At 39.4% G+C, this 14,017-nt stretch overlaps 1 protein-coding gene across 2 annotated transcripts in view; it reads left to right on the top strand.

Annotated features, from left to right (window-relative positions):
• The first annotated feature begins 1,448 nt into the window (after positions 1-1,448).
• The window catches only part of TAPT1 (transmembrane anterior posterior transformation 1), a 50,931-nt gene continuing 38,362 nt past the window's right edge, over positions 1,449-14,017 (top strand). For both annotated transcript variants that reach the window (XM_086888443.1, XM_086888442.1), the window contains exons 1-3: positions 1,449-1,776; positions 6,216-6,346; positions 10,473-10,591. In XM_086888443.1, the coding sequence (XP_086744569.1) occupies positions 1,485-1,776; positions 6,216-6,346; positions 10,473-10,591 (542 nt within the window). In that variant the 5' untranslated portion in view covers positions 1,449-1,484. The remainder of the gene's footprint in view (positions 1,777-6,215; positions 6,347-10,472; positions 10,592-14,017) is intronic.

Raw genomic sequence — 14,017 nt, 5'->3', positions numbered from 1 at the left:
ATGGTTGGATAAAACTTTTATACTGTTGGAAGGAGAGAAGCAGAACATCTCTCAGCCTTTGCATAGACTGCACCAGCTCCCCAGCTGAGAGAATTTTTCAGTTCTTTTTGGAGCTTTTGCTCTGCATTCTTTTTTTCCAGCTGTTTTTTACATCTAAAGAGAAAAGATGAAACTCCAGTCTGATAATGTGTAGGATAGTAGCTATGACTATTAGTTAGTTCCCTCTATAGTACTCTTACTACACAGTATCACTGTCTGCAAAAAGCACTCCGTTGCCTGAAAACAAAGGATCTGGATTTGGGTTTGGATACAAGAATTGGATTGAATACAAAATTGGATTGGATACAAAATTTGGATTGAAAATACAAGATTTGGCTTGAAATGCCAGATTTAGGGCATTTAGAATTACTAATGGCAATGGAAATGGGCACATCCAGTCTATCCAAAGCCCAAAGTGCTCTTTGAGACAACTGTACAATTAACTTAAGAGTTATAGACAAGGCCTACTATGGCCTTCCAAAGAATAAAACATTCTTTGTTTTCCCAGGGTGAGTGGCTAAAAATTAAGCTGGCTGAATCTGGCCTGTGAATGCATGATAAGAACATGAGAACTGAATGTGAAGGAGATTTTGTACTTGAAATTCAGGCCAGGTATTTTGTCCTCGCGCCCATGTGAATTCCCCTGCAAACAAGTGCTTCACTGCTGCCTTGAGCTGCCTGCTTCTTACACTCACGTGTGTGTATAAATACAAGCAGACTGTGGCAGGAACACTTATTTTTCATTATTACGGTCTCTAGCAAGCCTCATCTTGCCAGTACCGCAAGTACCACGCTGCCAGGACGAACGGCATTTCCAGCACTTGGGAACCGCGCGATTTCAGGCCCTGTTTTTGGGGCTGGTGGGGCTCGCTGAGCTTTGCGGGCTCCTCAAGGCCCGCGGGGCTCGGAGAGCTCCGTGCGAGCCGGGCGGGGCGGGCTCGGCAGCCGCGGCTCCGCCAGGGCCGCCCCAGCCGGGGCAGCGCGGGGCTGTGACCTCAAGCGCCCGGCCCAGGCCAACTCGTGCTCTCCAGTTCATTGAAACCCTGTTGGCTTTAAAGTTAATAATTCACCACTCGCTTTCCATTTTTGAACAAGGTCTTTATTTGCGTAACTCAAGGTTTAATCACCTCGTTAGCAAGTGCTTTGAGCTGCTGTCCCACGGCCCGTGGGGAGGGGAGGGGGCATCTAACCCTGACTATCACACGTGTTTTGCGAAAAACGGCAGGGGACCCGCCGGGTCCGCCCCCCCACGCAAACCCGGCGCCTTCCGCTGCAGGACCCTCAGAGCCAGCGGAGCCTCGGGGCGGGGCAGCGGGACGCGCCGGGAGAAGGCCCGGCCCCTCAGGGGTTAACGGCGTCAAGATGGCGGCGCGCCGGCCCACCCCTCCCCGCCCCCGGCGCGCGGGGCAGTGGCGCGCGGCGGGGCCCGCGGCTGTCGCGCGGTGATGAGTCACCGGCAGGCGCGCGGCGCGGGGGCGGCGGGCGCGCAGCGGGCGGCGAACATGGCCGGTGTTGCCGACGCCGCCGCCGTGCCGGGCAGCGGCGGGGACGGGCGGCAGGACGGCGGCCGCGACGGGCGGCAGGACAGCGGCCGCGGGGAGCCGAAAACTCTCTGGGGGAGCAGCGAGCCGCGCCCGCCCGCCGCCGGCCCGGGACAGCCGTCCCCGCAGCAGCGAACGGAGACGTTGGGCTTTTACGAGAGCGACCGGGGCAGGAAGAAGAAGCGGAGCCTCTCGGGTGAGGGGCGGCGGCAACGGGGCGAGCGGCCTCCTCCTCGCGGCAGCGGGAGCCCCGGAATAGGGTGGCCCCCACGGGGAACCGGGGTGTCCGTGGCGGTGTTGCTCGGGGCGGGCGGCTCTTGGCAGCGCTGCCGCCGCCCGCCCGTGCGAACTTGGGCGAGCGACTTCAGAAAGTGCGCCGGGACCGGCGGGGCCCGGGGAACGCCGGGCGGCCACCCCTCACCCCCTGCCCATGGCTTCGGTCCGTGAAGTGGCCGTGGCCGGCTGTGTCCCGGCTCTGCACGGGTCCGTTGGGGAAGGGGAGCGCGGGCGGACGGGTCCCCGTGCCCTGTTGTCGCTGTCACGGAGTTTGTCAAGCGCTGCTCCTCAGGGGGCTTGCAGGCAGCACGGGCATCTTGCCGGGAGGTGTGTTCTGCCCGAAAGGTGGGACTCTGAGTCGATACCTGCCCGGTTCCAGCGGGCGCTGTGTGACTGGAGCGGAGAGGGGCCGCTCAGACCCGGCTCCGCGGCTCCCGAGCCTCGCGGGCCGGGAAGCTGCGGGTTCGCTCAACTTTCTTGCAGAAGTGCTAGAAATGTTTCATCGTCTTACCAGTTCTTGTTACACGCTCACAGCTGTATCTACGGTGCCGTTAGAGCTTGAAAGTTGTAGGCAGATTATTAAAAGTAATTTAAAGTAAATTAAATTTACCATCTGGGGATTTATAAGGAAAATTAAGGGGAAATGTCATGGACTTTGCTATCAGTATGCAGCTATATTTACAGTTACACTTCAACCGGTTATTTCGGGTATCTACCAAGTAATTTTTGTAAATAGCCTTACCGTTTTTGTAACTTAGAAACTGTCAGTCACCATGTCAGGATTAATTTAATGTTGGTAAGGTTATAAATAACTATTAGCACTGTATTCTTAATTGATTGGCTCGAAAATCTGGAAAGTGCTTAAGTGTTAAACTTTCAAGGGTTTCTCAGCCTTGGCTTGAATGTGATAACAGAGGTCTTATTAAAAAAAAAGGGAACTAGGATTTAACTTTAATAATGTGTCAACAATTGCATACTTTCCTTCTGAGTTTGATGGGTGCTGTGTCTGTTTCTGATGTGTTATGTCATCAGACATGCAGCATTATGGACTGCAGTTCTGTGGTGTTGACGAACATTACAGAATATAAAGTTGATGTAATTGCCATAGTTATAAAGGAATTGGCTTGATTGTAGTAGTATGAATTGCTTTGAGGTGAAAAAAAAGAATTATCAAGATACGTACTGATGTGCCTAAAAAACAACTGAACAAATAACTTTACAAAAAGGTGATTGTTATTGGAGGTGGTTGAGAATACTTAACTATGTTCATGAAATTGATTTCAAATTTTAAAATAGTTAAAAATCTTTGGTGCTCTCTGATGGTTTATGTCAAGAAAAGATAGGAACAGGCTTCTTGATTGAGCAACTAAAAATTCTAACTCATCTAAGGGTGGAAATATGTTAAATAATAGAAGTAGGGTTTTCTTCACATTGATGAAGCAGGACAAGTATTGTAAAGAGAAATTGATTAGAGGAGAAGAAAATACTGTTTTAAATACATATTTTCTCAATTGATTAATTTGCATGCTTATGGAAGAAATGTGTATTTAGGATTGACAGGAGTGAAGTGAGTGCCTGGAATTGTTGTATTTAGGATTAAGTTTATGATTATATAGTAGAAACTTACTGAAGTGCAGTGCATGTCACATTTCCACAACTTTTTCCTCTCCTTTCTGGTTAATGTTTATCCTTTGTGTAGTTATGCATTGAAGTATAACTTAGTTAAATCATTATCTTCTTACCTTGAAGGAATTTGTGTCCTTTCATGTTTTTTGAAGATGCTTATGCTTTCCAGTCGTGAGGTGTGGAGATAAATGAGCATACTGTAAGCATTAAGAGTATGCTGTCTGAACAGATTAAACTTAGGCCACAGTCTAAAACTTTCTGACTGCAAAAGAGGGGAATTTGAAGTAGGGAAGGAATTTGAAGTAGGAGTTAGAGTTTACTTTTAAAAGAAAAAGTTGCTTGATGCTTTGATAGCAGAATTAAGCTGTTTTTCAAAAGATTTATTACTTTGTTCTGCCTTGATGTCTCATGCTGTTCTTTTGGTTACTGTGTTTTTCCTACAGGGTCAGCCACTAATCTGTTTCACAGCTGGCACAGAGCTGAGGCTGAGGCTGGTGCTGGGTGGCAATAAGTGCTCAGAAGGGAGGTGGCTGAGTAACTGTGCGCTCCAGTGCATCTCCTGTCACTGGAGAGATGATTTTGCAGTCACACTCTGGAGCTTATGTGCTGATCAGCCTCAGTTACAAGGACTGATTATCAGTCAATATCCAGGGCATGAAAGTCTAAGGTGTTGAAAACATAAAATCATTTGGTTTTCAGCTATAGGCCTCTAAAATACTTAGTGTGAGGTAGGAAGGGGTGGGAACAAATACCTCATTACCTAAAATCTTAGAATATCTGAAGTGGCAGGGACTCATAAGTTACTCTGTGGTACTTGCCTATATACATGTATTTAGTATGCAGGAAACTTCAGTTATTTGAGATTGCTTTATCTTTAAGTTAGAAAAGGTTGGTTATTTGAGGTGGAAAAAAATACACCTGGGCAGTTGACAGAGTAATTACTTGGTGTGCTTATACATATCTGTTTTTACTTTCAAGTTTTTAAACACTGAAGAATTGGCATAACCAAAAAAGTTGTTCTTGTTACAAAGGAAGACTCCAGAAAACAGGTTTACAAGAGGTCTGAGCAGTGATTTCACAGGATGAACTTTGATTGAAACTTTATATGTAAACATTTGTTTATTACTACTCATTAAGCAACATGTTGATTTGTTGTTTGTTTTTTGTTTTTTTTAATAAGTGCCTTTAAGGCTTTGAGTAGTTTTGGCTTACTTAGTAGAAGTGGATCAGTAATACACAGATAATCAAAATCACTATCCAGTGACCAGCTCATACACGGAAAAATGGTTCAGTTCTCATTGTGTAAAGGAAGTCATGATTTATTAACAATACATAATTAACGGGTAGTTAGTGAGTTTTACAGCTGTGATATGAGCAACATGATATAAACCACAATACCAGACATACAGAGAATATTAATGCACCACCACAAATCTCCCCAAGTTCTAATCACACCTCCCACCCAAGGTAATGCAGGCTGTAAGCACACACTCTTTTGCTTCTTTTATACTTCTACTTGAGCTGATTCCTTCTTTGATTTAAAACTCTTCATAATCTTCTGGCTACTGTGAAAGCATTTATCTTCAGTGTGATGAATATTAAGAAGGCATTGCCTCAGACAATTTTGGGTGAATTCTTTATACAGGGTGTCAATACTTGCATTCCCCTCTTAACACCTGCTACATAAGTTGTTTTGCTAAGAATGTATATACAGCCTCTTCCTGCCCTGAAAAATGCAGAGCATTCTACCGTGAAAGGTTACTTCTACCTCCTCTAGTCCCCAAGACTTTGAAATTTGAATTTACTATTTGTGAGCATGTTCTTGTATCATAGTAAATGTCTGTAGCTTTTTATCTGTTTGTCTAGACAAGTGATTTTCATCTTCTGCGTGTTGTGTGAACATTGAGAGTTTCTGTTTTTAAATGCTGGTAACCAGAGGTATATTGAACTTCATTGTTCTGTCGCTTCTGAAGTGTTACAAGGAGGTGGTAATGTCAGACCTCCTCAGTGAGTGCTGAAGCCTAAGTTCAACATTCTTGTGCTGACAGCCTGAATTTCACAATTATAATTTCTTATGGTATTAATTCTGTAAGGCTACTCTGTGCAAAGTCTGTTTTAGAAGCCATATGAGCTGCTTAAACACAGGCCAGTCAGCCTTCAGGTTATTTACCCAGAGCGATTAAAGGATAGGAGAGCTGTTTGTGCTTGATGGCTTTTTGGTTGTGAAAGACCTGATCACCGAAGTTCAGTGTGTTTGTGCTGTTTGTGCACGGAATCACTTGGGATTGTGTATCTGTGAATGTTTTGCTGTTGCAGAAAGCTATTCTTTATTTTAAAGAACAAGGCGCTAATGTTGCTGAGAGAGAAAATAGCTTTTAAGAAGTCAAATACAGGGTTTAGTAAATTTAGGAGTTCTGATAATACAAGAAGGATTAGATTCACTCAGCGTGTTGCATTTTGTGTAGCGGCTTTGAGTAATGTGTTGTAGAAGTGGGATGTCTGCCTGGGAAAAGTAGCTTGTTCGCTGGGAGGCAGCAGGAGAATGAATGGGAGAGCTTGAATCTCCTGTAACTCCTTCCATGGAAAGTTAATTAAACATCAGCAGAAACCTTCTGGGATAGAGGCCATGTAAGTGAAACATGTAGCAAGTAATAAGTAACAAAAGTATAGCAGCTTCTCACCCTGTGGAGGTCATGCCTGAAGTGTCTTCTGCTTATGTGTGTTTCTGAGTAGATCTTTCGTTGCTGAGATTCATCAGTGCTGAACTAACAAGAGGTTATTTCCTTGAACACAATGAAGCAAAATACACAGAGCGGCGAGAGAGGGTGTACACATGCATGCGGATACCAAAAGAACTGGAAAAGGTGAAGTATGCTTTTACATTTGATTCAATTTAGAGGTGAGATCTGTTGAATTAAATTATTTAAAGAACTATTTAGTTTTAAATCACTCTAACTACAAAAGCAAGATGTAAATCTGTATCATAAATATTTTTCAATGTTAGTAACTTAAACATTTTTGTTTCAGGGGTGTTTTGCATGTTTGCTTGTTGCTGCTAGCAACTCTTGTTATTAGTAGAGACAAAAAAATGTAGATGATGACAAATTAATTCAAATATAAAGATGTCACTGATCTTTAAAGGAGTAACCAAGCAAAAGACAACTTTTTACAGCAAAATGTAATTGTACATTTAAAAAAGTTTGGATTTTTTTCAGTGTAAAATTCTATGAGGATGGGAAGGTTTAGAAAAATGTGGTGACAGATGAGTTTTTCTAAGGTTTTTGATTTTTTTTTAATTTTCCTAGTCTTTTATTTTGCTTTTTGCCACTGTTTACCACATCTCCTCTCTCTGTCTCAGTGTCAGGCCCTTCCTGAGGGATTCTTGCCACCTCCTTTCTGTCAGCTTAGATATCATTCTGGCCATGCAGTGAGCCAGTTTTGTTCTGGCTTAACCATGTTGATTTGGGAGGCAGTGGCAGCAGCAGTATGCTCGGGAATGATGAGTAAGGCAACATCGGTAATAAGGTTTGACTAGGCTGCAGTGTAATGATTACATTAAAATTAATACTGCTAAAATTGCCAAGATCTCTAGGGATGAAGTTACACAGGGCTAAATCATTTTAGTTTAGTCTGAAGGAAGAAGCTTGTTTTGCTCTTCCTCCCACTTCAGTCTCCTGCTTTATGCATACTGCCTGTTTTGCATGAGCTGTGGTGCTTGTTGGACCATTCCAGGAGTTAAATCCGCTCATAATTCAGCAGTGAATGTTATACTTTCCCTGCTCTGTTTGCTCTGTGCTAGAATAGTGAGCTGATTTGCTCAGCCAATATTCCTTAGAATCCAGAGTCTACATGAGGACAGAAGGGGAGCTTTATAACTAAAGATGAAAGAACAGTAGAAGAGGGAGGAAGGGTGGTCAGGATTCCCTTGATCAGTAGTGCTCATGTTCCTGCTTCAGTATCATTAAATTAATCCGTCAGCCATGATGAGGCCTGGCCTTACCAAACTAAACTCCCAGTCAGTTACTGCAGAAAATCACAGAAGGAATGAGATTGGGATGGACCCGTGGAGTAGTCCATGCCCTTGCTTAAAGCTGTGTAACCTACAACAGGTTGTTCAGGGTTGGAGGCTTTGAACATCTCCAGGGATGATGTCTTCGCATCCTCAGTATTTACCTATTCCGCTTACGGTAGAGACTCAGTTGAATGATACAATATTTCTACATCATCTCCATTTTAATTATGTAGATTATTACATGCTGTCTCCGAGGCACAGAAATTATTCTGAAGGATCCTCATCATAGCTTTTCAATAAAAAACTTTGAGTGTGTAAGAACATGTAATATCCAGCAGTCTTTTTATAAATAAGATTAATGCTGTAAGTGGTGCAACTGATGGGTTTTGCATGGTAAATCAAACTTCAGTCTGTGCTTTGAATATGAAATATTATGAAACCGAATAATAAAGAGATTTAAAAAATGATAGTTATGTTTTGAGAGATTATGAAATAATTTTTTATGAAATAATTTTTTAGTTATTTGCATTGGCTTAGTCCATGTAAGTAAGTATGCTTACTAACTATATCAAATTGAGCACCTAGAAGTCAAGTAAATAGTGTACAGATCGTCACCTGTTGCAGAAACCACTTGCAAACATGATATAAAAATCTGCTTACTTGAAATAAAGCATGTGAGACACTAGTAAAGGGAGAGAAGAATTTTCTTGATGGCTTGTTTTTGTTTACTACCTAATAGTATAATTGCAGAATAAGAATGAAAACTATAATCAGGCAGAGTGAGAATAAATTTGAGTAAATTTGTTAAAGCTTAATCTCAGGACATATTACTTAATAGGCACTTAATTAACATCCATAGTTTTAGAGAGGGGTGTAATGTTCAAAGGGTGGTATTTTTGTTGTTGTTCTGAGTACCCCTTTTTTTATTTAGAGAAGCAAGGCAATTTACCATGTAAGCACTACTTCCACTGCACTGAAATGTGCAGTTTCAGTGGGAACTTTTCATTGTACTAGGTTACTTATACTAAATAAGGTGGTCTGGTGGTCTCTGTTTCTGCCATCTTAAGGGAACGGTTTTCAGTTGATCTCAAAACTAAACTTTGTGCTGCTCTGTTAAATTATAGTTATGATGATGGAAAAGCTCTGTAGGCTTTTCTGTTAGTTCCTTAATATCTGGAAAGGAGCAGCAAAAATAATGTTTACAGAAAGCAGTAGAAGGTTCAGCACCGATTATATTTCATTGGGTGCATGTAGTAAAAACATTGGGAAAATGAGGACAATATACAATAATTGCAAATATTAATGCAAGCTTATAGAATATGAAAAACCATCAAAAAACCATCACTGCACTCAGGTGGAGAAGTCTGACTAAATCTAAAATAAAAAGTAGTGTTGTTTTTGAGAGCATAAAAGTGTCTTCAAAGAACACAAGTAAAATGACAGGCTATCTTTCTGTTTTATTTGGATTAAAGATTTTAAAAATACTGTGTTCAGTTCCAGTCGTTTTCAGTGCTTGAATATTCAACACCTATTTGAAATGTTATTTTAAAAGAAATAGGTAGCTTAATGACATATTAGGGCAGTGGATAAATTTATCCACAGTTCATGTAACCACTGCTCCTGATAACTTGAATAGTAACTCAAAGTGCTGAAATTTTAGAAAATGGTACTAGAGGTGAATGAGTAAATATCAGGAAGGAGACCATAACATCATGATGGTGTTGAAGTGTTCTACAACTGTAGAATTGGTTGAAATAATATTATAAAGGAAAGTAAAAACTCAGGGATGATGGCAGTGCTATTGTGCCTGAGTCAGTTGTCCTATGTGGCTTGTGGATAGTTGTTCTGGAGTGCAGTCTGTAGGATTGCTTTCAGAGTTACAAGGGTGTATGAGGTGTAAGAGTGCTCACTGGATGTGGAACTGGCTGTTGCACAAGCTAACAAGGAAAGTACTTTGAAAGGCAAAGGGATTGTGAGAGATAAAAGTAATTTACTTTTACTTTGTTTTACACCCCCACCCCAGTATCTTCCCTTTCCATCCGCTGTATATACAACTTTGACATGTAAGTGCATATCTGACGTGGGTATCTAGGTCTGCTTAGGTGTTGCTAGTTGTAATTGTGTAGCCAGTTAAACTGGCTTCTATGGGATTATGCCCACAGGAAAAAATACTAGCTCATGGTCTGACAGAAGCATAAAAGCATATTTCTAGACTTCCATTTAGATAGAACACAGAATCATTTAAAGAGCAGATAAAAAAGGAATTTCATATGGGGAGGGTCTGGTATATAGGAGCTTTGGAATTGTAGCATTTATGTCTAGTTTAATTATCATAGAGTTGCTTGGCTTGTAGCACAATTAATGGCTTTAATGTTTGTGTAAATTAAGGATAAAACATTTAAAGTGAGGGCAAGTGGAAGTTTACCTCGTCGTATTTTATATTCTTTTTATGAAAAAGGTGGTTATTCTTTGAAGGAAATCTACCACAGCTGTAATTAGCTGCACAATAGAAAATTTACAAGGTCAATTTTTGGAGGAAAGCTTTTTGGAGAAGGAAATAATGTTGAAAAAGGAGGTAGGCAGAACATGGCTGTGCACATTTATGCACTGCTCTATGGATTTTTTCTGCTAAGGTTAAAACATGAATTGGTAACCTTACAGGAAAGTCACCATTGGAAAATGAGCTACAGTTATATTCAACTGCAGTTTATATATTAAATAAAGACTAAGTTCAGTGAGCTGTGAAAGTCTACAAAAGCCTTCACTGCTTGGACCTTGTGGTGCAGAATTTTTGCTGAATAGTCTTCAAATGCATAGCATGTTAATTTTTTTACAGTTCAGCTGATTAAACTGAGTGAGAATATTGTGCTTATTTGGCTAGTCTTATGTATATTGATTTTTCCTAACATAATTCTTTATAAACTTTTTGTAAATTTTATAAATTACTAACATACTTCTGTTTTATTTTTGTAATTTAGTTGATGTTTTTTGGAATCTTTTTGTGCCTGGATGCTTTTCTGTATGTGTTCACCCTGCTTCCTTTGAGAGTTTTTCTGGCAATGTTCCGGTTCATCACTTTGCCTTGCTATGGCTTACGGTAAGTTGATTCAAGAGAAAGGTGTTGATACCCTTAGTAATATTTCATTGTTTATGTGTGTGCTTCATTTTATGGCCTTTCAGTGCCGTTTGAACTATTAGAGACTTCTTCCACTGTAAAATAGAAGTCTCAGTCTAAATTAGCCAAAGTAAAGGTGTGTGTGGGACCTTTAAGCTTTACCAGCAGTCACCAACTGTCATTGTTGCTTCCTTCAGACACAACAGTTTGATAACAGCACTACTTATGTATATTCAGGTTAATGAAGGACAGAGGTGTAACATTACCTTATAGTTTTGTTCTTTTATCTTACATCTATTTGAACATTTTTTAAAATTTCTTAGATTTGTCTTGTGTCTTTTGATAGGCTCTTTGATATTGAAACAATTTGTTTGGTTTTTAACAGTAAAAGCTTTCCTTATTTTCATGGAAAACTTTGCTGAAAAGATCCCTGAATAAAATGTATTCTTTTCTTTCCTCTGAGGAATCCTAGGGACTAAAACATAGAGAGGAAAACCAGTCAGAATATTAAGTAATTTTAGATCTTAATGCGTTGATTTTCTGTTCATATCAACACTAAGAAGTTGCTAATACATAAAATTTTTAGACTGCCCTTCTGGCATAGGCATCAAAATTAGATAGAATTAATTTCCTTCATAAAATCTGCTACTTCATGGTAAAGTTGGTTGTGTAAGCCTTAAGTGTAGTCTAAAATAAAAGGAACATTTGTATTGATGCTATCTTTTTTGCTTGACTAAATAAAGACTTCAGGATCTTTATTCTGAATTTTCCAAAGCTTGAAGTTGATTTATGACATCATAAACAATCAAAAACATACTGATCTATGTTTTTTTTAATCAAGTTGTTTATATTTGCATTATCAGTATTGTCTTTTATATGTGAAGGTCTTTCAGATGCATAGTTTAGAAATGTATGTTCTGATTACAGCAAATGCTAGTCTAGTTGCAAAAAATTAATATTTTAAAATACAGTCTAAAGCTGAAATGTTTGTATTTGGTAATGTTAAACATAGGCACTAGATGGCAGTCTCTAATGTTTTATTGTGCTGTTAATTTTGAACTGAACCTCAGACTTATTAGGTCAAGAGTTTTCTTAGCTGTGTAAAAATGACAGTTATTTGGTTTTAGCCTGATGACAAATGTGCCTATTTGTGGATATCTGTATGGATACTATTACTAAATTCAGGTAAATGTAATTGAGTTCAATGTATCATTTGAATCTTACTTTTTTTCTTTTTAAAAATGTTCTTCCTCGTTTATAAACTCAGCTTTGCTTTTGGCAAAGAAATTTTCCTGCTCTTCTGAGATTACTATTAAAGATACCAAAGACAAATTGCTGGTTTATTGTTGAATATGCTGATGAAAGTGGCATTTGAAGCACCATATGCAGTCACATGTATGTGATATGTGTATATATGCATACATGCACCTGCAGTGCTAATATTTAGTCAGCTTGCTTGACAGTATTTTGTGTATAAGGCACAGTAGAAGCTGGTTTAATCTACTGAATTAACACTCTGTTAAAGTGTTATCCGGTGCGGTGCTGTGAACCTGAGATTATCTTGAGTGAAGAAGTCTTTGTTTCTGTAACAACTCCTGAAGCAATTTATTTCGTGACAGCTTCCTCCAGTGTGTTTGGAATTTATTTCATTAGAATCTCTACGTGTTCAGTACCTCAGACTTTGTCTAATTCATTCATGTTCTAAAGTTGGTGGCTTTTTACTGAAAGTTTTAGCACTCGTGTCTATAATATGTGATAGAACTTCTTTAGATGTTGTGGTTCTTATTTCCAAGTATTCAGAACCTGCACTTTGAATTTTTTTGGGTTTTCTTGTTTTTTGTAGTTATACTGATTTTATTTGTTACAGCAAAAGATATTTGTGATTTTCTTCCAGCTCAGGAAGTACATTTTTATGTATTTGTAACAAAACAGAGTTGAATAGGCAAAATGCGTTTGTAATTACAAAAGGTACTTACAAAGCAGGTGGCTGTTTATCTTTTAGCTTGCTCTTTCTTGCAAATATCAAATAAATGTTGACTAGTTGTTACTTGAACCTGCCACATCATATTCCATTCTGTGTGGTAAATAAAAGTGCTCCTCCCTTCTTCATCTTGACTTTTTTCTCAACATCTCAGTGAAGTAATTGAGCAGTGAGTGTTCTGTTTTCCTTCCAGTTTACTCTTCAGTTTATTTCCTCATAATTCTATCTTCTTTTTTCAGTGTAGAGAAAGATTATATTACCCATTATTTTTTTAGAACAATGAAATTGCATTCTGTGTAAATGGGCTATGGTATATTATGCCTATGGTATGTTATGCAAAGTGCTTAAATACAGGGGAAGTGGTTTATAGCCTCTTCCACATGTTGTAATATTTCATTTTTCAGAGTTCTGAAAGGAAACAAAGAGTAATGCATCTTAAAGAAAATAGTTTCCTTTTTCTGCCTAGACAGTGTAGGCACTTCAATTGGACTTCTGTCATTCTTCCTTGTCACTTGATCTTTCCTTTTGAGCAAATTTAGTTCTGTGTTTTTGTCAGAGCTATATTGGTGTTCACAAAGCAATTTTTTTAAAACTTCACGAACTTCAGTCGGAAGAATCCAGGATTTTACCACTGAGTGAACTAAACTGCTTTGTTTAATTACTGAGATCAAACTGGCAAAGGCTGAATCATTGCATGGTGGTAGTTTTGGCAGGTGCAACTTCATTACATCTATGCTCTATAAGTGGCAGGGTGCTTTTAAAAAAAATTAACAGACACAATTCATAAAATTAGATTACATCTTCTGAAATGACAAAAAATCAGCTCTACTGTATTTTCTTTTGAGACAAGAAAAGAACTTTCCAAAATTATTCTCTTTGAATCTTGTACACTATTCTCACTTTATTAAAATATTCTTTGCCAGCATAAAAGGTTTGTTGTTCCAGCAAAGTATGTGCCAAGGTAGAAAAGTGGACCTGATGCAGTTCTGTTTGAATTAGAGTCCTTGGTGACAGGTTCCTAAAGCTAACTCTACCCAAGGTTGAAAGACAGAGCTTCATTTTACAATTCGGGTAATTTTTTTATCAATATCTCAGACCCAGAGATTCTGGGTAGATTAATATTGCTGCCTTTTTTTTGAAGCTCTTTCATAGAGCTAACTTATTCTTTTTCTTGAAAATATGTTGTACACCAATAATGTGGAAGAGAATGTGGAAGAGTTCTTCTCTATTATTTGTAAAACATTGTAATATGAAAACTAAAATTGCACATTAGTGAAGCTCTTGATGAGACTCCCAATTTCATTATATTTAAAGGCATTTTACATCATCTCAACAAAGCAAGAAAGGATTTGTGAGGGAAAGTGAGGTTCTTTTCTCCAAAATCTAGTTTTCTCAAGAAAATACAGTAGAAGACGATGGGGTTTTTT

The sequence above is a fragment of the Cyanistes caeruleus genome, chromosome 5, assembly GCF_971803275.1.
Source record: "Cyanistes caeruleus chromosome 5, bCyaCae1.hap1.1, whole genome shotgun sequence".
NCBI classification, from domain to species: Eukaryota; Metazoa; Chordata; class Aves; order Passeriformes; family Paridae; genus Cyanistes; species Cyanistes caeruleus.
Note: the sequence above shows the minus strand (reverse complement) of the source record. Positions and strands in the feature narration are given on the sequence as shown.